Source organism: Xylocopa sonorina, chromosome 3, assembly GCF_050948175.1.
Source record: "Xylocopa sonorina isolate GNS202 chromosome 3, iyXylSono1_principal, whole genome shotgun sequence".
Taxonomy (NCBI): Eukaryota; Metazoa; Arthropoda; class Insecta; order Hymenoptera; family Apidae; genus Xylocopa; species Xylocopa sonorina.
The window spans coordinates 2,972,239-2,999,899 of NC_135195.1; the positions used below are offsets into that span (position 1 = coordinate 2,972,239).

Below are 27,661 nucleotides of genomic sequence, written 5' to 3' on the forward strand. Positions count from 1 at the left end.
GTTACCGAGTATATAGGAATCTTAATAAAGGCGAATGAAAGGACGGTGGATGAAAACGCGGCTGGTTCAGATTTTTTGTAATTTATAATTAATGGTAAAGTTTTCTTGTTTTACAGTAATCGAACAGTTATTAATAGTCTAATTAAATTTCGATTAATTTTTATACAAACAAAAAAGAGGGTGAGTTACACTCAACTCGGCGTAGCACGAACCCCTGCCACCCTGTTCGCGCTCGGAGAAAAAAGAAAAAAAAAATCTATATATCGTAACACGTCACAAATCCGCGTTTCTTCCCCTTTTCGTGTCACACCTTCCCTCCCTCGCAACCATCTGACGCAAACAAAATTCATCGGAACGCGTGTGCGAATCATCGCGATCGCAATCACGACCGTTCCCCAGTTTCTGTCCGGGATATCGTGTAAGATGGCAGAGTTCCGACGCTCTTCCTTCGTTTCTCCTCCACTTCCGTGTCTGGTTTCCCAATTCTTCCGAATCATTTCCTTCTTTCTCTCACCTCCACCCACTCGTACGCTCGCAAACACACGTTACTCTCCCTTCGCACGCTATTCACACTCGCTTTACATCGTTCCTTATGGACACCTTTAACGCAACGAAATCCTCTTCGAAGCGCGTCTCACAGAGAAAGTAAATTCTCGCGACGCACTCGAATTACACGCGAAAAATCAATTTCTTTCTTCCTTTTCCCGTTGTTTTCCCCATGCATCCACGCGTTTTCACACACGCGCACCGGCGCCACACTGTCTCCCGTATAAATAAAATAATTCTGCGATACTGCGATAGCGCGTCACTTTGCATACACGTAAAACGTAACTACGACTGCTTCTTCCTCGCTCCGTTCACTCTGAGAGGGGTTCGCCATGTCAACCGCCCCCGTGTTACTCGCCCACTCACCCCTAAACGCCTTCATCGCGTTCTTCTCTTTGTTCAACTACGTCTCACCACCAAATTTGCCTCTTTTTCTCTCTTTCTCTCTCTCTTTCTCTCTCTCTCTCATAATTATAACGCAAAACTTAATCTTTCAACTTAAAAACAAAATTGGTAACCACCGTGGTCGCTCTCTGCGGCGCAAGCCACGAGCCACCCCTCCTCTGTCTTCCGGGGTGAAAGTACAACAAGAACGATCTACGTGACGAGGGGAATTTTTATTTCGATTATGAAATATTAAATTCCGAGAAAGTGTCTCCACGATGCATTTTCAAATTAAGTATATTTCTTTTAACTTAATGAATAAATCGTTTCTGGAGGTTCAGAAAGTATAGATGACATTCTAACTTTGCTTTAAAAGTGAAAACCGGATAAACGAATTAAGAAATTTGTGATCCATTAGACCTTCGAATAAACTTTTGGACACTTTCCTCGAAATTTTCTATTCCCCACTGTTCTTAAAGCAGCAAATGACCGAAGACCGCCTCCTCGACACTGTCGATCCTCAGATGTACTGAACGAACCGACGTTCAAATGGTAATTTCGTTCGCGATCCAGAGGAGAAGGAACTCAAATCACTGTGGCGTGCATCGCATGATCGAGCGATTCGCGAATCGCATCTTCATCGTTATTACTATTTACTTTATCATTATTATTATTATTTCATTTAATCTTTCCAGCGTTCCGTCGCATTTCTCGCGAATGCGCGTGTCTCTTTCCTGTCTTCTATGTGTGTGTCCATGTGTCTGTGTGTGTGTATATATATATATATATAATATATATTTATATATTCATTTATTTATAATCTTTTTTTCTTTAATCTTCGACTTGTGCGATGTCGCATCGCGGGGCGACGAGTTCGGGGCTCGCTTACGACCTAAACAAGTACCTCCTTAATTATTACATATAATATATACTCTATCTATTTATATATTTATATATCTATATATATATATATCAATTTTATATTTATATTGAAAAAATGAGTGTACTCTCTTTCGTTCTATCAATATAGGAATAGTTATCGATTAATTTGCAATTGCGTGTAACATAGACGCGTCCAGCGCATAGAAACATAAATAAATAAATATAAACGGATGTTATTTACATATACTCGGTTGTCTGAGAAGGTTGATTCGATGTGAGGAGAGTGGGAGCTAGGTGAGGGTGGATGTGAGCGATGGGGAACGAGAGGGTTTCGCGAAGTTCGAACAGGATCGAGGAGGCAGGATAAGGGTTGCGCGCGATGTGTGTGAACAGTATTATTATCCGATATTATATTTATTCAGCGGCAGCATTCGGCAGCTATAGTTTTATCATCGTGATCGTCATTATATTTGTCTCTCTCTCTCTCTCTCTCTCTCTCTCTCTCTCTTTTTCTCTCTCATATATCTCATACAATAATAATTGTTACTTTTACGTATGTATGGGTATGTGGTCTGGATTTTGTTGTTGCTCTGTTCGGTTTTAGTGTGTCTTTAATGTTACCCTTTTTTTCATGCTCGCTGCTTTCTCTTTTCTCTTCTTCTCGTTGCTCTCGTATGGTACAAAAATCGGGACGACGGGCGTCGCGTAGAAAAATAATACTTCTCACAATGGGACACGCGAGAAAGAAAAATCGAGGAGGAACCGTAAGCGGCGCACTGATTGTACGAACGTCGTTAGAAGTTGTTAACGCGATCGTCCCTGCGTACAATGTGCGCCTGTGTATATTTGTGTTTGTACTCGCGTGCACAGCACCGGGAATATTTATTGTTAAAGTGTACTGTCGTCTGTATTTCCCGTATCATTGCTTACATTAAAAGGGGATGTCTCGTGTGACTTTCTGTTCGATCGTAGATCCGTTCACCATCGTCGTTGGAATAAAAGGATTGATACAAACGATATCCTCTTCGTCGCGTACCTGAACAAGATCTTTAGCGTCGTGTATAATAAATTGAAGCGTCCCGCAATTAATATCCCCAATACTGTGCACAAGTGTACGTGTATATATGTGTTGTGTTTCTTTCATTGAGGTAGAAGCGGTTTCGTATACACTTATTATTATTACTATTACTATTATTATTATCAGTAGAAGATTATGCTGTAGATGCGCGAGAATTGAGATGATGGTCACCGTTTGCCCGTTTCTTCCGAGTATAATGCAATTGCGAGTGGGAGGTACGTGTCGATTCTCGAGGCGGAAGAATTGTTGGGACAATATGGTGGTGAGGAAGGTGAACGAGATTTCTCATCAGTGAGGAACGAAGTTGAACGTCGTGGAGAGCCAGTGGCGTGTCTGTGACGAAAAATGTACCACCGGACGGATGTCCCTGTCTCTTGCTGGGTGTACAATTTTAACGCGATATCTATGCCGATTATTTACAAAACTGATAAGAAAAGAAAAAATATACAACACAGAAACAGTTACGCCATTCGAAAAGGTACCGGGAAAGGAAAAAAAATCGTTACAAAATGGCAACTGGAACGTTTCAACTAAAAAAAAGTTTCCCGAAAGACTGAAACGGGGGTGAAAGAAGAAACGTTTCACCGTCAACGTGCGCGCAGAAGTGAAACTTTGTACAAACTGTGCGCTCTGCTTCCTTCGAACGCGAAGAAAAAGACAAGAAAAGGAACAACGCAACTACAGAGTACTCATTAACATCCCTCAAGCTTGTTTGTTTTTTTTAAATGTACGAATATAACAATGGAGCGGGGAAAGTGCGCGCTATCAACTGGAACATTCGTCCGGGGGCGGAACAGCATGCAACAAAACGATCAACAAAGAACAAACGCATCTCAACAAGAACAATGGTGGCCACGAAGGTACGAGCTTCGTGGCGGGGAATTCAAAACAGAGGGGGGGGGGGGAAGGGTAGGAAAGAAGTTTGACCGACGCGTCCGAAGAACTTAACTCTAGTTCGAATGATTGAGTTACGATAGAGTGAAGAAATAGGGAGGATCATCCGAAGGAAACAGTGCAGCAGTGCTGAATGACAAGAATAAGGACGATACTAAATACATAACGAATTCGTGAAACGAAAGAAGTACTTAACGGTGTCGCACGGTGAACGAACGACGTTCGTATCGTTTATCGTAGGATTAGTCAGGATTGATTCGATCGATACCCACGTTAATTGGCTCTTCGACTGGAAACCAGCTGATTCTGTATTCATTAGCGTATCCTTTCCATCGTTAGAGCGGGCGATACGGCGCACAGAACGGCTTTTTCTTCTTCTCGTTCGCCTATAACGAACGAAACGATAGGCGAACGGAAGTGGAAACGGTTCCAGCGAGCGTAGTTACGATTAACCGGGAACAGATTGGAGAAGATAGACGGGGATCGAAGGGGGACGCGTCGTTCGTGCACCTGTACGTGTGATATTAATCGACGCTTAATTTAATACACTGTGCGATTGATAGCGTGACGCTATCGACTATGAAACACGATTACATTGCGGTAACAATGATTTCTAGTGGTCGTCGTTAATTATTTATCGACATTATTTTGTTGTTAGCGATTAAAACGAAAGGAAATGGAAAAAGGGGGGAGTGTAAGGTAGTGCGAAGGGAACGAGTGGAAAGTATTCTAGATAGAGATTAAAGAGAAATGGTGCAAATGGTACACCGACGATTCCTTACTATACACTCGACTATTGCATCGCTTGATTATTGATTTATGTTATTTAATCTTATCGACTATTATATTTTGTAGTTTGTACTTGGTTTTCATATTCCTGAGAAAAGGACTCGTGGCACGGGCCGTGACGTCGCACAGAACGACACCAGCCCCGTTTTCAAATTTCTTTTCTTTTCTTTTTTTTCTTTTCATTTTTTTCTTTTCATTCTGACCTCTGTTTCGACTATCGTCTGCGTTTCTATTTTCCTATTTCCTCTCTGTATTCTCTTTTCCAGCTACCGTTCATTTTATATCGTCATCGTCATCGTTCGCTTTAGAATACGACGGACTGTACACCTTTGTCGACGCCTGTGAGACATTCTATCGCAAAATAGCATTCTTTCAGTTTGCTCCTTCTTATTCATTTCTCTCTTTTTTTTCTCAAAATTTTTTAAATCGTGCTTTCCTTCTCGTCTCTCTTTACGTTCACAGAGATTTCGTTTACGCTTCTATTTTCTTTCCCTTTTGCTCTCTCTCTCTCTCTCTCTCTCTCTCTCATCACTCTCTCTTCTGCACCCTGTATGTCGTGTGTGAGGTAGCATTTGTACTAGTGTGTATGACGAACTATTGTGTTCCGTTATTGTGACGGACGGCGACGGGACGTGCATCGGTGGCTCGATCACGGAAGGATTCGATTCAGTTGGCAGTGTCGTGTTTCACCAGTCTTTTCTTCGTCTTCGGCTATTAACACGCGTACGTAACAAGGATTCGTGGCTATTTCCTTACCTAGAGCACTCGTATTATATTGTTCAAAGTCGTTCTATAGATTCCCTTCGCGCGTTTAAGGACTCACCCCGTCGTCGCGGACGGGGTGGTCCGCAAAAAACGATCTCAACAACTCTGTAACTAGTATAAACTATTGCGAGATATTTGGTATAAAATACGATCACATGAAACAGTCGTGGAACAATCAGTTCTTTTAGCGATCTCCAGCGGAGAAGTGGAGGAGGACACGCGAGCGATCACATTTATTATTAGAACGAGTAATTAAAGCAATGGTCTCCCTGTAACTGGTATGCAGACTGCGGATGTTCATGCAAAATTGATATTTTTCAACGGATGAATGTTAAACATACGAAGACCCGCAATCTACCGGTGAAGCATCGATATCCCTGGTAAACTGATATGTAACGTGTCATTCAACCCTTTAAAACTGCACTTTTCTGTGTTTCGAGGAAAGATATGATTGTTCGTAGCAGATTTCCGTTTGGATGAGAATAGTGGGAACAGATCGCTTGGGGGTGATCGCAAGTAAAAATGGCGTTGTAAAGGGTTAAACGTTTGATGGTTCGACGCTGCTTAAAGTAACCACGTTGTCCTCTTCCCTTTCGCAGAAATCGCTAATAAAATAACCTGTTACGCGGATCACCCGTCTCGTCGTACAAGTTAAACGTCGTCGACTGCTCTTCTTGAGAGTACAAGTATAATAATGGAAAAATCACAGTGGAACGGTAACGTTATAAGATTCACCTATTCAGCGAGTGGAGAAGAGGTTTAAAGAAAAAAATAGTGTGAGTCGACGACGTTCATCGATCAAACGGAGACCAGGTTCCGTCGCACAGGATCATATATACGCTCTCTTGTCGAATCTGTACAGCACCTTGTATAACAAACGGCGAGATCGAGAAATGCAATGCGATGAGCTTAATTAAATCGTAATTATCGAATCCTCGATCGTTCCATCGATGTCCGCCATTCTGCACGTCCAGTTTCAATTATATTATATAAACCATCATCATCGTTATCATCGTCATCATCATCGTCGTTATCGTCGTCGTCATCGTCGATCAGTATCGTATTGTGATCGTTTAAATAGAGCGTTTATATAGTAAGTTTAGAAAAATCCACAATCTGCAATTGTTATTATTTGTTACCGTCGCGTTTATCTCGTCGATCTAATTTTTCTTCTTCTCTTTTTATACTTCTTATAACATATTATAGGTTTACTTTGTACTATAAGTCGCGGCCTCTCGAACGAACCCCGTTCGAGGGTCGCACGCCACCCAAGATCGAAGCCCCGCCGTGCGACAATGTCCAGCCCCCTACGTACAGAGTTTACAATATTATAATCGTAATCGTAATAATCGTTAATTAATTAAATTCAATCTTGCCGCGGAAATACGAGGGTCCGTTACGTTTCCCGTAATGCAACCGTTTCCTTACCTTCGTAATTGAATATTTTTTTTTTTTATGCTTTTTTTTCCTCACGTTTAAATATGCTTACGAGTGCGTGATACATGTACTATGCGATCATTATCAACTATGGTATAGTACTATTACTTGTTTCGAAGAAAAAATTTCCCTTATATATACTATACGACGATCAAACGGGGTATAGTACGTAATAAGTTGCCAGTGCAGCGAATAACATCGACTCTCAATTTTCCTTCGCTTTTTCACCCGCGAGCGCGCAACAAATCCCCCCGATTTTTTCTCCCTCCCGCAATCATTTCGTTCTTCCCGTTCCCAGCCAGAGATTCTCCCGTTTCAGCGTTTCGACAATCGAATCTCGATTTTCGTTCGCCTCTTCCTACGTAAATCGCGGAAGAGCCCGTTCACTCATCGAGAGTCCTGACCGCGGGTACCTTCGAACGCGCGCAGATATTCCTGCCGATCCCTGTCGATTTTCACGTCGACTTTGCCCTCGATTCGAAAACCGAGTCAGACAGAATTCCTCGTACACGCGTTCCCGCTCGTTCCCCTTTCGTTTTCCCTGTCCATCGACGCGCGCGGGAAACACGAAAGAATCGGTGGAGACCCGCGGTGCAAAGCTCGCCTCGCCAAGCTGTGTCACACACGACATCGATTAAAGGATTTTCAATCCGTAAAACACATATTATAGAAACAACATGCAACATTTTATCCTACGCCGTGATACAATAATGGTACATGCGTGTGCGTACGGTCTCGCGCGTGGCTTCGTAACGTGGATATATGCACGCGACGCGTACGCACTTTACCGCGGCTCTCTCCTTAGCTCTGTCCCACCTTCTATCTAAGCTTGTGTGTACGTGTCCCTCGTGTATATGTACGTGTATGCGTGGATGTGTGTGGCTTTTTATTTCGCGTGCACGCGTGTCGCACCAAATAAAAATGTATTTCACACCGGGATACGGTTATGCAGCGCGAAACTTAACAACCCCGTGATACACCGAGAAAACGTTAAAAACTACTACGATCGAGAAGTCTCGTCCCGTGCTAAATTCGATTTCGCGATTGCCAATCGACGATCCAAGTGAATTTTCAATTCACCGTAAACTGAGAATCTGGTATCGGCAAAGTGCGGATCGTTCCCGAACGATCGTCTACGCAAACGAAAAAGTAACAGAACACAAGGAATAAAGGACAATAAATCTGAAAATGAGTCGCGAAGAGTGGGTGCAAAAAAATTCGTTCTGATTTTAGATCCAGCGATCCTTCCACCTCCGCTTCACTTCATCCTCCAGCCTACAAATACGATCGATCGCTCGTCACTCGATACTAAACAAGTTTACTCGTACGTGCATATATATATACATATATGTACACGCGTATTCCTACGGAAATTCGTGTAACAAGCTACGTACGAACGACGGAGCAACTAAAAAGGAGAACGCGCGCTATCCTAAACGCTCAACCCTTGATCGTGCTTCGAGCGACACCTCCGACAAAAAATTACCTAAAAGAACAATATGAGTAATAGGGAACAATTAATTATACAGCAAATAAAAAAAAGAAAAGGTAAAGAAGACGCTAAAGAAAAGTGTAAACTTAACGCTAAGGCTTGTACGATTCTTGTACATTACTCTCGATCTTACGGTCCGTTCTGTTTCTGCTTGGCAGAGGTTGGCCGGGGAAAAAAAAATAATAACGTGCATAAACTCTTTCTTCGAGACACTTAAGTTAAAGGAAAATAAAAATAATATTAATAAACGAAATACATAGATCTCGCAAGTACGTACGCGTACCATTGAATTATTTACAACCGCGTGCGCGTGTATGCAAATCGACTAATCAGCCACGTATCCCGTGCATTTCGTATCGTGTGTACCGTGTGACCATATCCGTGTGCGTGTGTGTAGATGTGTGCGCGTGTGTGTATGCTCCTATCATCACATACGTAAACGACACATAACACTTTTTAATAATCCCCCTCCCGCAGCGTCCTCGTTTCTTTAGACACCACCATCCACCCCCAATGACTAATTTTCATTCGTCGTCTAAAAGTTTCTCTCGTAGTCCGTACTCTCGAGAAATTCTCTCGTTAGTCGGTTCTCTCGAAGAAAGATCGGTATCACGTCTAGATCGAAATGTCAATGTCCTCTCGTTATCATCCGCCCCCTTCAAAAAACACCCCAGTATCATCGTTTCTCTCTTTCGACATCCTTCTACCCTTTCCATTGGCTAATTTTCGAGTTCACTTTTCGCTTTCAATTTTTAGCCAACCCTTTCGAGATGATCGGAAAACGCGAGCCGCGAAAAATCGGTTCAATTTCCCTTCTGAACAGCTTCGCCTCAAACCTTTTTTCAACCCCCTTTGCGCCCACTGTTATCTCTCGCGTCGATAGACGACGCTTTTTCTTCTGTAGATCTAATTTCGATCATTGTTACTCGCATTTCTCGGTGCGTGGAAAATAGCGATCGCCGCGATTCTTTTCATCAAGGTAAAACGTCTCTGTGTGTAAATTGTCACGCAGTCGCTCGAGCATTCACACCCACGCACACGCTCACACTCACTGTGCTCATCAATCGTCAGTTACACATAATAATATAATATAGTTGTACGTATGTAATTAATGCGGCTTCGTAAAAAAACGGATCTATTATACAATCATGTGTAGAGCTTATTATATCACGTGTTCTCGAGATCCACGGAGCTTTTCGCCGATCAGAAATCCCTCGATTAACCCGTCGCCTATTGAAACGTTCGCGAAGTGGAAATGTATATGTTTGTGCGACTGAAGCATTTGCTTGGAATTTGCGTCCCTTGAAGCTATTAAATAACTGCAAATGGAGGGATAATAAGTTAACTTTCAATTCCTCTAGAAAGATGATGGAATGGTAAAGAAACGGAGGAGTTTCCGGCGAAAAGCACCGAGTACCAGGCTCGTACCCTGCCCCTTCAGGGTATAACAGCAGGGGAATAATTCCGTCGCTAATCAGACGAGTAGTAGCGGCTGTACGGAATGTACAGGTATTATTTAAATCGTGGTCTCGCGGTGTTCCCTGTGTTTTCTATGCGTTCTTATAAAAAACGATGAGGTAGTACTGTCATACGTATCGTCATTTGGCAGAACACGCGGACGCGACTCGTCCGCGATTTGGTATCGCGTGTTTAAGAGGATAAGTATAGATAACAAGTAGAAAAAATGAGAGAAAAACGTAAAAAGAAAAAGAAGAACACATGTAGCGCGAATGAGAAAATACGGGAAAGGACGAACAATTTGTTTTGCTTTCTTCTTTTACTAATATATCCTAGCTCGCAAGGTTATAACCGTTTAAATACTAAATAATCCTCTATTAACTATTGTCTTTGATATCTTACGGTAGGCGGTATCGTTGTGAGGTAACTCTCGTTAAACTATCATTTCTCTCTGTAACGTAACAAACAAACGAGTAATAAACGGAAACTAAAGGGAAGAGACGGGGGAGAGGTAGAGTAGAGAAGAAGAAGAATATTAAAAATAATAAACGAGAAAACAAAACAACTGAGAACGAAGGGGTGTTGGGGGAAGTAATAAAAAAAAAAATGGAGGTAGGTGTCTGTAATTATAAACGCGTCAAATACTGCAACAAGTAATATCGTGGGTGCCATTGCTGACTAGGAGTATCTATATATCTATCTATAGGTAATTGTAATTAATAAACTATTGCATTGATCACATCCTATACAACCGGTCTAGCGATTATTCCCTATATGCTTCTTCTGTTCATTCTGGTCTATTGGTTCCATATATTGTCCCCTATTATATTAAATCCGCGGCTATTGCTTCGGACAAAAGTCCGTTGTTTAAACATTGTAAACAGGTAACAAAGTGGTAGTGTTTGTTTCGCGTGACGCTCGAAACGCGTCACGTATACGATTTTTCCGAGCGAATGCGAAGCATTTCTCTCTTTTTCTCTCTTTCTCTCTCTCTCTCTCTCTCTCTCTCTCTCTCTCTCTTTCTCTCTCTCTCTCTTTCTCACTCTTTCTCTCTCAAACATCAGGTATACAATAAACGTTATTCGCTAAAAAAACTTGGATCCCGTATGTATAGGTATTATATGCATAGGGAACGTCCCGATCGTCGCCGGAAAGCTCTCGTTCCTGCGGATCAACGGCGAGGAACAAGAGTTTCGCGGACGAGGCGTTCACGCGAGACGTTCCTATGAAGAAACGACGTTTTTACGACAGGAAGTACCCGTCCTCCTCTATGTATCTTAACGATTATTGCTTGTTCTCTCGTGCACGATAATTTCTCGACCGTATGAAACCTGACGTTTCGAACGCATTCACCAAGAAGAATCCTCACGCTTGTCCTATCGCGTGCACGGTACGCGACCTACGGTATTATTCGTAATATATGGTAACTCGACGGTATATCTGTAGAAAAAAAGACGAATCGAAAAGAAAAGGAAAATCGAGGAAAAGATCGTACGCGTCAGTATCGAACCATTCTATCTTCCTGGATATGTTTCCATTGGATAAAGTATACATAGCTATCTTGCATCTGTATGCGTCTCGCGCGGAGAACGTGAAAATATAATGGAAATTCGGCTATCTATCGTGATCCTGAGTAGAAAAGGTATGTTTGATTTGATTTTTGTCTGTCTCCCACTATCTTGTTACTCGGTTTACGATTAACGCGAATGTAAATGTAAAACAGTTTCGATATCACCCGTGTCTCGACCCTAGGCTCTTGACATCAACAGCAATAATAGTACCAGTGCTATTTCTTCGCGGTATAATCGGTAAAATATATGTATATATATATATATGTATATGTATGTATATAACAGCGTTTCAATGCAGCGATGCGGTAGCAATACGATAATCCATAATAATCAATCGGTAACAGGTTCGTAACTATCGAATAAAGTAAGGTAGCGGCAGTAAGTTAGACGCTTAAATTGTTATATACCTATCTGACAACAGCGCTTGCACCGTTTTCATTTTCATTTCTTCCTCATTTACACGCTCAGGTATAGGTATACTTCTACTATATATGTATATATCTATATATAAATCGTTTCGGTCGTGAACACCTCGCACGAACGATCCCGATCACTACGAAACGAGGCGTCCACGGGAATCCGTGGTGAGGAATTAAAAAAAAAGGAAAAAAAAGAAGAACAAAAACGGCGAGGGGACGAAAAGAAAAAATTGAGAACTATCCCGCTTATTGTAAATACGATTCACCTGAGATATGCGTATTTTTCTTTCCTCGTAATCGACTTGATCGTTCTATCCTGGCGCCGCGAATCCGCGTTTCAGCCTGCCTTTTCAACTGTCCGCGTTCCACGGTTACGGTTTTACGGTCCTACTTCCGGCGTTACGCTCTCGTCCTTAGTTTCCCTATTTTTCTATCGCGCTCTTTAAAATGTGTTATATTCTTCTTCTTTGCTTTTTAATAGTTAATAACTCTTACTTGACGTTGCACTTTCATTGACTAGTTTTGTGATTATCCAGCGTATTCCGCGAGCGTGTCCGAGGCGCGACTGCGCGTTTTTCCTCATTCTCTCTTTCTCATACCCCTGTGCTTAAGCTTACCGTAAGCAATCGGATATCGAGATTTTTCACTCTTCTTCGATTACCTTTCTTTACCTTCGTTTTCCAACTGTTCTTCGTTCTTCAACCGTGATCCGATCATCGAGACAATTTTCCTATTTCGTGGCCAACGCCGCCCGCCTCGTCCGAGTCCATGCGACATCCACCCCCTGCGACTGGTCCCACCAAACCGGACACTCTCAGTTCTCGTTAGCCAAAACGTAACGCGAGCATGGAACTGTACAATTGGGATCAAAAACTGAAACCAAGTATCGATCCCTGTGATCCCTCGATGCTCAGCTGTTTCTTGATTTTCGATGTTGTTCGTTTTACAAAGTTGATACAGTAGCCAAAAGAGCCCCAAGAATCGAGTCAGTTACAGTGACACACCCCTGCGACGTTTTACGCCAACGAGTCGGTACACACGCCAGCAGGTTTCGAGACGGTCTCAGTGTAATTGACAACTATTAGAATCTCGAAGACGAGGCACAGCGGGCCGCGAAACTCATTCGTCGACCCGCTGGTCAAAGGCTAGACTTCCCCAGCCGCGTCGCTGTCAATCGCAGCGTGGCGAGTTAATGCCGGGACGAGGACCAGACGTTGACCAATGTTGCACGGGGTCGAAGGTGGACGCCTTCGACCCTTGTTCAGCTGATCTCTCCTTCTAGCTACGCGGTCTCTTCGTTCTCGTGTCACTTACGAGCAGGTAACTCGAGTAGCCACAGGGTTCTCTTCGACGCCATTGTATCGTGGCGATGGCAATGACGATGACGACGGCGACGACGACGACGACGACGACGATAACGACGATGACGACGGGGGCGTCGTTACTGTGACATCGAGTGGTTCGACTGTTGGAAGGCCTTTAGATTAAGCTCCGCTTTGTGCTCCCGCGCGATGTGTCGTCTGACGGTGTTGTTCCGCGTGAACGTCCGCGAGCAGAATGGACAGGGCACCCTGATACCTTGGTGACGCTGTCGTATATGGGCGCGCAGGTTCGTCTCGTAGCCGTACAGTCTCTCGCAGAACGGACACTTCAGCTTCTTGCCTGGGACAGACGAAATTGAAATTGTTAGTTATTTGATCTACAGGCTGTTTGGTATATCGCTGTAGAATAGATTAACTGGTGATTCTTTGTAGGGTTTGACTAACTTCTAAGGAACATGATTTGTGACTGAGGAAGGTATCTGTCCAATGTAAAGCTTGAACATTCATTTCTAGAACAGTACTAGGATATGTAAGAATCGGTAAGAAACTAATTTTCAATTGAAATGTATGTGAGATGTGGAAAGAGAAATTTTATTTCATGATTTTTACTTGTTTTTTTTTTTTTGGCAACGAATCGCTTCTTTTTCTTTGCTGCTTCTACCGTGATTTACGGGACACCCTGTAGTGTGGTACACGTGCACATATTTGTACGTTTCGTTTGACTTATGATGAAGTCTGTCTGCACGTATTTGTGTAATTTATTTAACTTTCAACGAGGTTTGCGACGTTATATATCTTCCTTCTCTTCAGCTGAAAAAGCATGCGCGACATATGCACGCGATCTGCTCGTCCGTGCTTAAATTTTTAATATCAACAAAACTGCACGTACGATGGGCTTCAGTAACTGTACAATAGTAACGCACGCGTACTTCCAAGAATATAAATTTGTAAAATAATTAAACATATAAGGAACGTCAAATTTCTCCATAAATGGGAGAATAGCGATCAGGAATTTCCGGTTTATCCTGACCGTTCAACTTATTGGATCTGTACGAATATTATACAGAAACACGTTTCCTTAAAAAAAAAAAAATAGCATATTTGCGTATCTGGTGCTTTTCTCTCTCTCTTTCACATATAACAAGAGAAATAAAAAGGATGAAAGTATATTCGAATCATTATAAAAGATCTCCTCGAATGCTTTGGTATACTATCATGCACACAAATAGGTATTTAAAGAGTCCATTAGCATTCATGATATTCATCGTGCATTATTCTCCATTCACCTTCCCTTGAACTTGTATTCCTCGTCATACATTACTGTTTTATTAATGAATGATAATTAAACGCCTGGCCACAAACGTAAATCATTGTAGAATATGGAAAAAATGGCTACTAACAATGTTCAAAGTCGTATTCTTCGGCGATGAGACCTCGAAATGCAACTTTACCTCTTAATTTTTACGGTAAAAATATGTTAGAAATCGCCATCGAATCGAGTAAAATCGGTCGAGCGACGAAAAGGGGTTAATCGAGATGCACGCGCACGCGTCTGGTAGCGCGTGCGCGAGCGGAAGCCGGCGGGCTGGTTCCTCTTCTCGTGTTCGGATCGCGGTTAAAAATAGTGGCGGGCGATCCTAGAAAAAGTAAACGGTGCCCGCGGGGTTCGATCTCGTGCAGCTGACTACGAAATTCACGAAGGATCGCTGCCCGAGGAAGACAAAGGCGCACCCGTGGCGACGGTGTGGAACAGAAAAATGCGCGCGGCCAAGACAGAAGCTGACGATGTTGGAAGCCAAGGGCGAGCGTGTCTTAGATTAATAGGAGGGACGCGCAGAAGCAACCGAGAAGCCGATATTATAGGAAACAAGGCGCGAGAGGATGCCACGATGGCCACTAAAAAACAAAAGGCAATAAGGAAGTATATTTCAGACTTAAAACAGGACGGAATGAGGTAGAAAAGTGTCTTCGTTGTTCTAGATAGAGTACAGCTGGGGAAATCGAAGAGAAGTTATATTTGCAAACTGAGAAAGTCGAAAAATGTGTAAAGAAAGAAGAAAAGAGGAACAGGTAGAGGCAGAGTTCGCGGGTTGGGTAACACCCCTGAGGCATGCAGAAATGCTAAGCGCCAGCGTTTAAAATGCGAGAACGCTTCCGCGAAAGGCTCCGACCATCTGTCTTGCTTGGAAATTTTCAAATTTCGCGTGTATCGACGATCGTTACAGGACATCCTTCTCCTTGCTCCCTTTTCCCCTTTGAACGTATCCGAGATCAGGGTTAACCCGTCAGCCCACAGAACCTCCCGGTGCGTTTTCGTGGTTGGACGGCCATTTAAATCGCGGAGGACTCAGTCTATCGATAGGATAAGTGTGGTCTGCAGTTGACAGATCTCTCGTGCCTTTACAGAGCGTTTCGAAATCGCGTTCTATGCTCCTCGTTTTTCTCCTTTCTTCTTCGAATCTCTACGGAGAATTACACGACGCTTGACCAGAACTAAGACGGGCATTATAGAAAGTTTCGGATCGAATCGTCGCTACCTCTCATTCGCCATCGTTTACGCGTGAAGATTGTTAAGAGTTATGTAAAACGATCGAATTGTATATTATGTAAAATCGTTTGGCAATCGAGGGACTTTGTCGAAACGTTCACTCTAATCGATAGGCAACGTCGATGGGTCAGTAACGACGTCGTTCCGGATTTTTAAATCGAGTATCGCAATTTATCTTTAGACAGCCTTGCAGCGGGTTAATGGTATTCAAAAGATATTCAAATATTATGCCACACCGTCAACTTTCGACTTGTTGCATCGTGGAAACGTACATTGTTGCGCATTCATTTAAAATTGTAACTTCGCGGCGGTTAATATTCACGGAAATTAATTCTGATTGGGAAATTGAATCGACGGGTAACACACGCGAATATTGCGCGATCGCGTGCAGGGGCTGCAGTGATAACGGATGTCGAGCAAGACACGCAGTAGTATGAGACGAGAGGCGTTATTTCTGGCCGCGGTTCGAAGACAGATTATTCGTCGTTCAGCAAGCGGTGATAATCGGACAAGGAAAAAATGCTGTGGCTGCAAACGAAAAAAGAATCGTTGGTATGCGTACGAGGCGCAATATATTTGGATTATATAATCCTCGCGTTTCCTTTTCGTCCAACGACGATGCGTTTTTCGCAGCGTTCGCGCTTTTTTTCTCGCTACCACCCTCTTTCAACTTGACATTTGACATTTTTCCTTTACTGCGATCTATTTTAACTTCGCCAAAACAGAAAAATGCAAAATCGATTAGAGATATTTATTTGACGTTTTAAATTGCAAGATCGGTATTCTGTTTGGTAGAGTAAATGCACCGAGGAAACTTTTTGATCGAAGTATAAATACACGTGTGATTACGTTGGAAATGATTTAAAGCCGGCAACAGTATCGAAAGATAACGGTTGCACGTGGAACGGAATGACATGCAAAGAATGCAGGAGAACGTCTTCTCTCTCCCTCCCTCTCTCTCTCTCTCTCTCTCTCTCTCTCTCTCTCTCTCTCTCTCTCTCTCTCTCCTCGATGCTGTAATTTTCGGGAAAAATTATTTTGAGCGTGAAACTCGACTACACGTGCGTGAAACAAACCACGCAGAAGGTGACCCTGACACGTGCTTGCAGAATAATAACATTGTAACGCGGCGATACGGTGCATATGATTAATCATTTCTTCATAATCGGGGTCGTCCTCGTGAATTAAGTAATTATGAACTCTTGAGGCGGCTAAAGTGATTATTCTTTCCGGTTACTCGAACGATTCTCGCACGATACTTTGTAGTCGCGTAACGCGACAACAAATTTCAAAACATAAACTTTCCATAATTTTTCGCGATTTCGTTCCAAGTAAATGTCTGTTGAGAATATTTATATGCATTCAATTCTAAAAATAAATGCACTACTAATACCTTGAAATTAACTTGCTTGAACTTTCTGTCACCTCATCCGAAACCGTCGAATATCTTTTGAAACTCGTCTTGAAACCATCTTATCATTTCTGCCGGGCAATCGCGAGATCTCTTAATCCCTAATCTCGCAACGGACCCACGTCATTCGAGGCGAGCCACGAACACAAACAACGATCGCCTCCCGACTCGGCTATTCGTATAACGAAACCGAGGAACCACGGGTTTCCGTCGATTCCTCGAACGAGGAGACCCTGAAACCCTGGACGCGGAGTCGAACGAAAAACGCAGGGTTCCCAATTCGTCCTTCGATTGTTGGAATGTGTTCGAAGGGTCTGGGAAGTGAGGAAAGCCCTCGCGAATCCTCTCGGGTCATAGGGATGGGAAAACGAAACAATTTGGTTTGGTGGACTTTATATAAATTGAATAAGGCACTATTTTCCAAACATCAAGGGTGGAATCAACTATATTGCAAGTTTTTCGTTGAGATAATTGTTAGAAGGAGCAGAAAATAATCGAAGAAGTGGAATTTGCGATAGATATAATAAACAAACTTGGCGAGCAAGAACGCTTAATACAACGTAACTAATTATTACTTTATAAAAGAAAATTACGGGGGGATTTTTCCCGTGTTAAATAAGTTGGCTGGTGATTTCGTTTATTAAGAATAAAAGCTGTCCAGTGTTATGAAGACGCGGCATCCTCCGAGGCATCATTCCCCGCTGGTCCACGTCCGCTCTGACCCTTTTCCCTCCCTTTCCAGCTGAATGGATCGAACGGGCGAAGCAATGAAATAACAGAAAGAAGGCCTCGATACAGCCCTACCGCAACTCGCGGCTGGTTCCTACGATCGATCGACCATCCCGTTGGATATTGGCAAATCTTATCGTCGGAATTTTTACTCTGCCGCTCGTCCTCCCTCGAACGTTTTCATCCGTGTCATACTTGGACCGAACCCTCGAGTTACGCAACGTTATTGGGTTTGACGATCTACGTCTGCGAGGCGGAGATGATCCAACCCTTTGTTTTACGATGTTTTTTTTCTCGATGATTGTTTCTTTACACCCACAACTCTGTATTTTATTACTATTTTTATTGTTATTGCTATCTGGCCATATTATCTCCAGACGCCAGTCGAGAATCCTAAAGTCTCATCGATTAATCAAGAAGTAAGAAGTCAACAAATTTGGATACAAGTTCAAAGGAGGTTGAATAATTTCAGTACGTGTAGCATTCAAAATGGCGCGAGAGTAAGGTCCCAGGGCTGTCTTTCTCATTGCTGGTACAGCGTACACGCGTCGATGACACAACCGTTTGGCGAGCCAACAAATAAAGGAGCGCTTTCCACGGGCTCACATACGGCCGCGGATAAAAAGAGTCTCCGCACGGTCTCGTGGGAAATCTAGAAATCTTTGGCCGGAGACGAGCGGATCGAGGGACGCGCGCGTCAAAACGGAGCGGCGAAATTCTTCCACGCGAGGCTCGTGATCGAACGCGAGGGAAGAGATGTTCGACGGATGGTAGGAGCGTGGATCCGGCCCAGTCCTTGACACATTTCGCCCGGTGGCGCCAAATTGGTCGTCGTCGACTGGGCGGCAGCCTTTTGTGCCGACCGTTTAGAACGAAACGACCAAGGGAGAAAGGAACGATCGCTGAGACGCGAAGGGAAACCGTATCGTTCCCAATTATAATAAGATAAAGGAAATGATAGCAATCTGTCGAAAGTGAAATTTTGGCGAACTTGAAACGATCGTGAGCACTTGCCATTTAAAAAGTTTCGAGCCACTTTTTGGATAAAATGAACTTTCTCGTTTCAAAGAGAATTAACAATAAAGAGGGATGGAAGAATTCGAATCTTGGTACTCCAATATCTCCACTCTTCTCCATCGACTTTACTTCCAACGCTCGTCGTGCTGGAGGTTCCCCGGAAATCGACTAGGAGCATCCACGTCGAAGAGTGGTTCGCAGCGAGGAACGACCAGCAAGAGGGAAAGGAAAATCAATGTCAGGCAACGCGCGTTGCAAGGTGAAATCAAAGGAGCCCGGAGCAGAGCAGCCCCTTTCTCCTATCCTCCGCAGAGGAACTTCAGCCGCTGCAAGGGATGCCAACCCTCCTTTTCTCTGTGTCGGACCGCTCGGAGGAGAGCGAGAGAAAACCATAACCCGCACAACGGTCCACTTTCGAGACCTCGGTGAATCGGAATATAACTATCGAGCCCTCCTCCTCCCTCCTCGTGGAACCCGGCCACTTTCGTGGTGTGACATGATTTCTCGCGTTCCCGCCTCGTGTTTTGACTCTTCACTCTCGGTTTCACAGGCGACGCGATGCTTAAAGACGACCTGCCCGCCGTTGCCGCGCCTTGAATTATTTATAGTGATCGAGTCTCCCGATACGGAACACCGGGATCGAACTGTATTTTCTCGGGGATTATTCTTATTCTTCGGGCCAGGAGGTTAGGGAAGCAAGGTCGGGCTCCAGTTCTTCTTTCTTTACGGTTTACGTTCGCCACCCTCCATTACAGCCACTCCGGAAGTTCTGCGAACCGTTACATTTTCGCGCGAAATTTGGCTTGTAACAATAAATCGAGTTGACAGAGATTTTTCTAATAAAAACTGAAGCTCTGCAGGGAAAAGTTCCACTGTACACTTTCGATTTCCTTTTCGACGTAAAGCGATCGCGTGCCGATTGTACCAAAACTACCCCGCAGGCAATCAGATGAAATGGCAACGGATTCGTTGTTTGCTTAGCTTCGAGATCGATCGTATTGGGTATTTGAGACCGTTGTCATTTTACTGAACACTACACGGAACATTTTTGTGAGTCTAAAGATGGGCGGAAAGCGAACACGCGAGTTTGCAATTGGAAAAACGTTATACTCCGCGTGATTAAGTTACTATTATCTATCGAAATAATACACGAACTTTCGCGTGAGATCTGATATTTAGGATGATTACAGGGCTCGATTCCAGGAATCCGTTAAACATCGACGACAACCAGATAAAGAGTAACGAGATAACGTTAGTTCGTCGAAGTGTAATTTTTGGGATTTCAGGGCGGAACACCGTGGTGACCCAGATATCGTTCGATAATGCATATACATTCGAGAAGAGCGTTATCGCGCCTCGAGATTCATATGTGTCACGTCCGTGTAACAAACGAGCAGCTACTTTCACGTTATACTATGTCACAACTAAACGCGATACCGATCTATCAATGTAACGGCACGTAGTAATCAACCTATCGATCGAACAACACGGAAAAACGGAACTGTATCATTAAAATTACCGTAAGGGTGAAAGCGGAAATCTGAACCACCCCTGCGCGCGATCAACGTTACTCGAAAGTCCTTCGTATCCGTTCAATGCGAGAAAATGCTTGAAAAAACCGGGAAAAAAAGGCGCTGATCGCCTCCGTGGTATTGCAGTCCGCGTTCCATGGTTACGGGAAGAGGAACGAAGAATGATGGAAGGAAAAATGGGTTGTGGCGCGAGGCACGGGACTCTCGTCAAAGGCTGGGCTCACCCGCGGGGAGGCGCACGGTGTGCGCGGCGCGTATATACGTGCACGCGCGGCGATACGCTCCGGTCTCAGCGTGTAGCCGCGCACACAAACCGCCTGGGAGCACGCAAACCTTGCGCGTTCACGAACTTTTGGCGGCACGTGCACTCACACACAGAAACCGGCTGCAAACACGCGCGCACGCCCCTGTCCGTGCACGCACGCATTCGTTTATTGATTGGTGCGTGCTGCGGCAGCCACGGAGCTACGAATCCTGGCGCCCTGCGTTACCGCTGCCGCTGGTGCATTCGATCTGCACGTCGTCCTCGAGTTCCCTTTTTTTCGCGAGACATTTGGAAACTGGACTTAAAGAGGTCGCGTGTATTTGCGCTCTGTAATCTGAATTTTGATATAAAAGGTTATCTTTATTGGTAGTTGTGCAAGTTTAGTTTCTGGAGTCACTATTGACTCGGATCGGTTAGATCGACGGTTTGACACGAAACAGAGCAGTGGAGCGCATGAATGTGCCAAGGTCAATACTACAGTAGTAACGTAGATAATGCTATATGGATATCTTAGGAATTAAATGAACTGTGGTGGTATTTCTATTCTTATACAGTGCATTAATTCTTTCTACGCGTGAAATATTATTTTATGTATGTGCAATTTATGGTGTTTTTCTGCTTATTCTTCGATTGTTTAATAGGAGCTACCGAGAGAAAAATGATTAGATTTACTCAAATACGTTGAGCGTGACTCGGTCTCGTAGAAATTGAATATTTCATTATTTCGTTTCAACGGATCTGAAATCTGTGATTTCGTGCGAGCAGCCATTAGCGCAAATAACCGAGGGAATAAATCTGTTCGAATGAAGACCCGAGGAACGATTCGAAACGGTTACCGCCCAGCTGTTTTTCGAATCAGGTACCCATTGAAATTTTTGCGAAACGGGGGAAAATTACAGGTTCGTCCAGCTTCCTGGACGAGTGTGTGGACTCGAAGGCCCGACGAAATGATCCCCTACGGGTGACCGAATTCATTTCCTTGTGGAAGGTAACCATAGACGAATCAAACGCATCCAAGCTACCGCTACAATAGTGCTGAAGGCTGTTGCGAAAGAAGAAGAAGTGATAAATGTACAAGTAGAAAGAAATGGATAACAAGAGAAAAGGAGAGTAATCCAAGTAACGAGTATAAACCACCATCTGTGTAACGAAATGATGCATCATCGAGGATCAAAGAAGAGATCACCTCTGATTAAAATTCGGCACGATCCACGAAAATATTTACGATACATCGCACGTCGATTTGTATACGCTTGCAAATTGCCAGTCATTAAAATCGTTTATACGACCCACATTATTCAGATAAGACAAGAATTATTGAGCCAAGCGTAACACGCGCGAACTTATCGAGTAGCTTCGAAAAAGTTGTGCAGCTTCAGCGCGGACAACGCGACGCAAAGACAATAGCGTCGTCTGTAGCGGAAAAAACGACTCGCTCGTCACTGTTCGAAACCACCGATGCGTAATTAATATATTCACGTGGCTCGCTAGCGGGACGATAACAGAGCGTTCTGTAACGGATAATTTCCGAGAGGCTCGTGCGTCTCATCCCCCGCGGCTCCCCTCGCGAGTCCAGTCGCATGAAATACGTCGAATTCGACCGACATTGCGGAATCGCGGGTGCTGCAGTAAATTTGCACCCACGCCTGGCTGTCGCCCAATTCCACCCGGTCCACCCCAACTCGGCTGCCCAAAAATATACGCGGCTGGCGTGGTGCACGCGCCGATATCCCGCGCTATCTGGCGGCCACGGTCTCAAACTTGCGCAACTCCGCGCGTCCTCCTCGTACGATGCAATCGTGCTGTATTAAATTATATAATTACAACACCGTCCCTTCCCCGGCAGAGTAGCAAAGCTGTGTGCAAATGCACTTAAACTTTTACGCGATAACACCTGCTCGATACAGAGTACGAGTTCACGTCGAATGCGTATCACAGATTTCTCGAAGAATCGCTGTTTCGCCAGTGTGGTCCAAAATGGCGTCGATGACGATATCGTCTACGCTGTACTGAAAAAATGTCGAACCAAATGAATTCCTTTGGTTGTGCTTTCGATATAGTCGAGGAATCCATCGGTACGTCGGAAATCATGGTCGAGGAACGAGAGGGACCGTGTAAAAGAGACAGATACGAGAAGGGAGAGAGCGCGACGAGGGAGGATGACGAGGCTAGCCGCGGCAACGCAAGAGGAAGGCCAGGAATGAGGATTGAGGATTTTCAGGGAAGATAGGGTTACGTATTGTGCGTAGGAGGGTAGCGCCAGGCTAGCACCGGCAGTCTGTTGTTTTATTCCTACTCGTCGGAGCCGGGAAGCATAGTAATAAAGCTTGCAGAAGGGTCGGGATGTACCGTGGCTCGTTTTCTCATGGCCGTCCTAACTGACGGATAATAAAAATTAAAGCTGCTCCTCGCTAGTGTCGCTGGCTTGTTCCAGTAAGCGATTTCGTGCGCGGTAGGGTGGTGAAGCTCGGATTTAAAGCGAAAATATCGAGCAGATTTAGAATGGTACGAGAAAGAAGTTCGTGAGAAATCGTTTCGCGAGAAGAACGTTTGTATTAATAGTTTAATTTTGAATCCTACTAGTGTTGCTGAAAATAAACCAACCATTCCCCTAATAATATCAACGTTTATCCAAACTGCGCGATTATAGAGAAATCAAACAACCTCGACGCACAATACACGGTACGTCCATCAGTCCTAAAAGTAACCGTGCTAATCACCTCAATCGATACCAGCGCAATTACGCTATCCCAATCATCGTTGACCTCCATCCTCGTGGCGACCAGTCCCGCGCCCAAAAAACGCACCAATAATTCAAAAGCTACCCTGAAATACGCGACAGGCGCATGGCATGCGAGCCTGCCGATCTAGCTGATCAAAGGGAATGCTGGAAAACACGCGTGCCGTGTTCGCCACACAAAAGCAGCTTTTTATCAGTTCACGCGGAGTGCGTGCGACTGGCTCTCTCGCGGTGTTATCGTGAAATATTTTCGTGACCCGAATTCGACATTGCACGAGACCTTCTCACGCGGCCCTATCAATTCTTCGCTATATCTAACGGTTAACAAACGGTGCGAGCGTGTTGCGTGAGCGGACGGCCGTGCCGTGTCGTGCGTGCGTCGAAACGATACGTGCAACGTGGGCACGCGTGCAAAAAATAATGAAAGAGGACGGAATGGTACCGTGGAATCCGGCGCGCACAGAGTGACCAAGAGACCGAGAGATTGCGCGTTATCACTGACCAATGGGACGATCACAGGCGTCCCGCACCCGCGCCGCAGATTCGTGCCCGTGCAATCATTGCAATCTGCGGGGCTTAGATAGTACACGTGGCTCGTTTGCAGCGTTAGCCGATTCATTTGCCTCGAGTTTAGCGGATTCCCATTTTGGTCCGGATTTGATAGTATGAAATTGATGTTTTGTGGAATATATATGTCGAATTTTGTAGAGTATATATATATGTATATATCGGAATAAGAGAAAATGATTTTATGCAATGCGTAATAGCAGCAATCGCGAGCTGAAAGGGCACTCTAATTCGGGTTACCGCGATCCTCCTGCACACCACCGCGTTCTGTCGATCAATACGAGTCTTGGAGTTGCCTGTCATGTCGAATTTTACTCGCACTTCTGACACAGTCAACGTGACCGTTCAAAAGTGAAGCTCGAGCATTCCATTCGCTCGAGTTTCACAAAAAATACAGCACACGGATTACGTCAAAGATTCGAAAAAGAAGGAAGCGATGAAATCGATGGATAATCAAGGAAACGAAACTGGCATCTCGCGTACGAAGAGTTGAAACATTCGTTGCATTGTTCAGAAAAATGCTGAGGTTCAAGCAACGAACTTTCGATCGAGAGTCGAATCGAAGCGGAAAGTTTTCTGAATCCACGGAGGATCGTACGGTTTCAGGAAGTTATGAAAGTAGGCGCGGGTCAAACAAATGTTCCCTCGTCCAGCGATAATTTGCAGCACGAGGAACCGAAGAGTCAACCGAACTTTTCTAACAGTTTCTAAAACACACCAGGGCCGCTTTGGCCATGACACACATTGGAACCAGCCTTTCGCATCCTCTCCTGAAAAAACATCCAACGGCCTATACCCATAATTCATTCGTGGCCTCTTGCGTTTCATCCTCCACGTGAGCTCGATCTTCTTTCTCGCATCGCCACGGGAAAACCGGGGCCAGCCGCTTTGTAAGAACACGATTATCGCGTCCCTCTTAATTTACTGTTTACCCGTGACACCTGATTTCTATCGCACTGCCGATTCCTGCGTAATTAACTACCGGATTTCGTTTTTACTCGCCGGTGAACAAGCAGGCGAGAAACCGGGCTCAGCTGTTCGATCTTGCGCAACAAGCTTGCATTAGAAGTCGCTGTTGACATTTAGACACCGATCAAGTATTCAAAAACGGTATTCGAGAAATAATTATGCCACGCAACGGTGGAATTATATTTTTTCATTCGCTACAAAACGTATGTCGGGACGAAAAGAAATATTATAAATTCTATCAAGTGAAAAACGTCTAATGCTTCCCAGTATCGATCGATTTCCCGTTATTTCTCGAGTACTAAACAGGATCGGTACGCTGGTTCATGAGTCACGGGTTCGCATGAAGGGTATACGTCACGAGAAAATGTCGCTGGTTGATCACGCCGCGAAATGCCATGCGTCAAGCAACGATTTCACGTCGTTTGCTGCATTGTGCAATGATTCCCAGTGGCTGGAGGTTAGGCCCGGTTTCGTGGCTCGCGCGTTGCGAGAACCGAGGAGGACTAATCGTTTCTAAGAACCCGTGGCCTAAATCGGGCCCGCGTTAGGCATTCTCGAGCGTATCCCCTGAATCGAGCGTCGCTTGACCAGCCCGATCCACCTACCCGGGGGACCAACGAGATCCTCGTGAACTTGAAGAAACAACAAATCCCAATGAACGCTAACGAATCGTAAAATACAATTTAGAGGCTCGCGTTCCGTGGGCCCTTTTCGCCTCGTGGCAGCCTCGCGGAGCGGATTATACACCGCTCGTGTATCGTGCGTGAGAGGTGCGAAGCGTGTTTGTGGTAAAATTATATTTTAACACTTTCGCAAGGTGGGGGAGTGTGTTGGGCAAACGATGCGCCGTGGAGTATTTTAAATTCAAATTCTTTAGAGCGGCTAGTAGGAGAACTAACGTAATGAATATTAAAAAGTGTGGAATCTTGGAAATATGACCGTTAGTCAATCGGTAGGAATCGATTTATTGTACTTGGGCAAGAAATTAGCTGTTATTCAACATTTTCGAAGGCATACGTGGACTTGCAAGCTCTACATACTATAACGCACCGAGCATCGACCGTGCGCGTAGTCGCACACCACTCAGAGGGTTAACCCAAACAACGACCACTACCAAACACCCTCAGTCAGTAAAGAAAATCGTTAGACAAAGGGTTAGAGCAGGGCCAGTTTCTAAATAGAACCAGGTGCAAACAGATCGTGTTCCCCAAATTGCTTCCGCGTGGAAACACCCCTTAAAACAGAATACATAATTTCATCTTGCCGCGTGGCAGCTAACGAGACGCGTTCGAATCGTTCGATCGCGGATTATTCACGAAAACGAACCGAGGAGGGACAGTTTCGTGAGTCGATGTCCAACTTTCCGGGAACGTGAAACAGGGGGTAAAGACGTCGCGCGCTGCGACGATCCCACATACGGAATTAATAGTCTGAAACGAGGAATTAATGTTTCAGGAGGGCGGACACCGTCGTTGTTACTCGGAAGTTGCCACGGCGATCTCGCGCGTGCACGACGACCCGTCGTGCCTGAAACTTTAACGAGGCACGTGCGTGAAATTGCAGTCAAGCTGAGGTACTAAAAGAAACGGAGGAGAAAACGACAAGGGCCCGCACGAAATGGATGCATCGACCTGAACGGGCGCGAGAACGGGGTCCTGCTCCGCGTTCGTCTATAATTCATCGTGGAGTCGCGTGTAGAGTCCTTTCGAGCGTGTCGGGTGCGGGACTTTCCTGCGGTATCGAGGGAAATATGATAGGGATCTCAATATCGATCGATGTATATTAATTATTTGCGTTCAATTTTTAATCGTGCAACGTTCAACATCAGCAAAAAGAAAGAAAAAATAGGACAGCTTGAGTAGCCAGCAAAATTTCCTTCAAGATATTAAGTTAACGCGATCCAGAGCAACCAAGCAGTTCTTCCAATCCCCATCGCGAGATTTCAAATGACACGAAATTAGATGGTCCGTGGCCTGAAAAGATCAAACGCGAAAGAGGGACACGTAGAACGGTCTAATCCGCCTGGAGAAAGTCAGTGCGTTCTTAGAAGTAAGAAAGAACGAACGAGTGACGTAATTACAGTCACGCACATCTTAAAAGTCGTGCAATTAGCAGCGACTCCGACATCACGGGGCAAAAAGATAAGAATCGAGCACACTTCGATCGATGAAAAACGCAACAGTTGAACGGTATCATCTCCGCATCGGCTAGTATCCAACCTCAGGAATCTCGGACAGCAGAAACGCAACGAATCGTTTCCTGGAAACGGCCAAGAGCTCTAACAAAAAACCTAACACCTAACGACAAAGTCAAAGCTAGCATAACTGTACATTTAATAGAATAGTCCAACAAACCCGTAACCGTCCCGTTTCACCACGGTTCCGTTCGTTCCACCGGCTCCTCGAGCCGCGACAATTCGACCAACCATCGATTAGACGTTCGTTCGAGCCGCTTACGAAACCGCTGAAAGTGAACGAAAAAGGCCCTTTCTCTTCTACGCTTTTCAGCTTCTTCCTTGCTCTTTCCCTCTACCCTTCCTGTTCATTTTCTTTCCTCACTAATAGAGAGAAAGAGAGAGAGAGAGAGAGAGAGAGAGAGAGAGAGAGAGAGAGAGAGAGAGATAGAAAGAGAGTAGAGAGCTCGAACGGCTGCCCGTTAACGTCAATAACCGTTGCATTAGCCGACGGTTCGCTTCTTTCTTTACCGTCGCGGCTCGCTCATCTAGCAGCGATTAAAAATGGTTAAAGCGTGATCCGCGACATCGAACGATCCTGGACCTACGGCGACAATCAACCGTGATCACGTGTGAGCGTCGATGGCTCCGTAAAACCTACCCCTACGTGTCG

The 27,661-nt window shown here is 44.6% G+C and overlaps 1 protein-coding gene across 1 annotated transcript in view; it reads right to left on the reverse strand.

The window, feature by feature from the left end:
* Positions 1-12,707: 12,707 nt before the first annotated feature.
* Chinmo (Chronologically inappropriate morphogenesis) overlaps positions 12,708-27,661 on the reverse strand; it is a 48,337-nt gene continuing 33,383 nt past the window's right edge. The window contains exon 7 of the mRNA XM_076892521.1: positions 12,708-13,377. Coding sequence (XP_076748636.1) covers positions 13,157-13,377 — 221 coding nt within the window. The 3' untranslated portion in view covers positions 12,708-13,156. The remainder of the gene's footprint in view (positions 13,378-27,661) is intronic.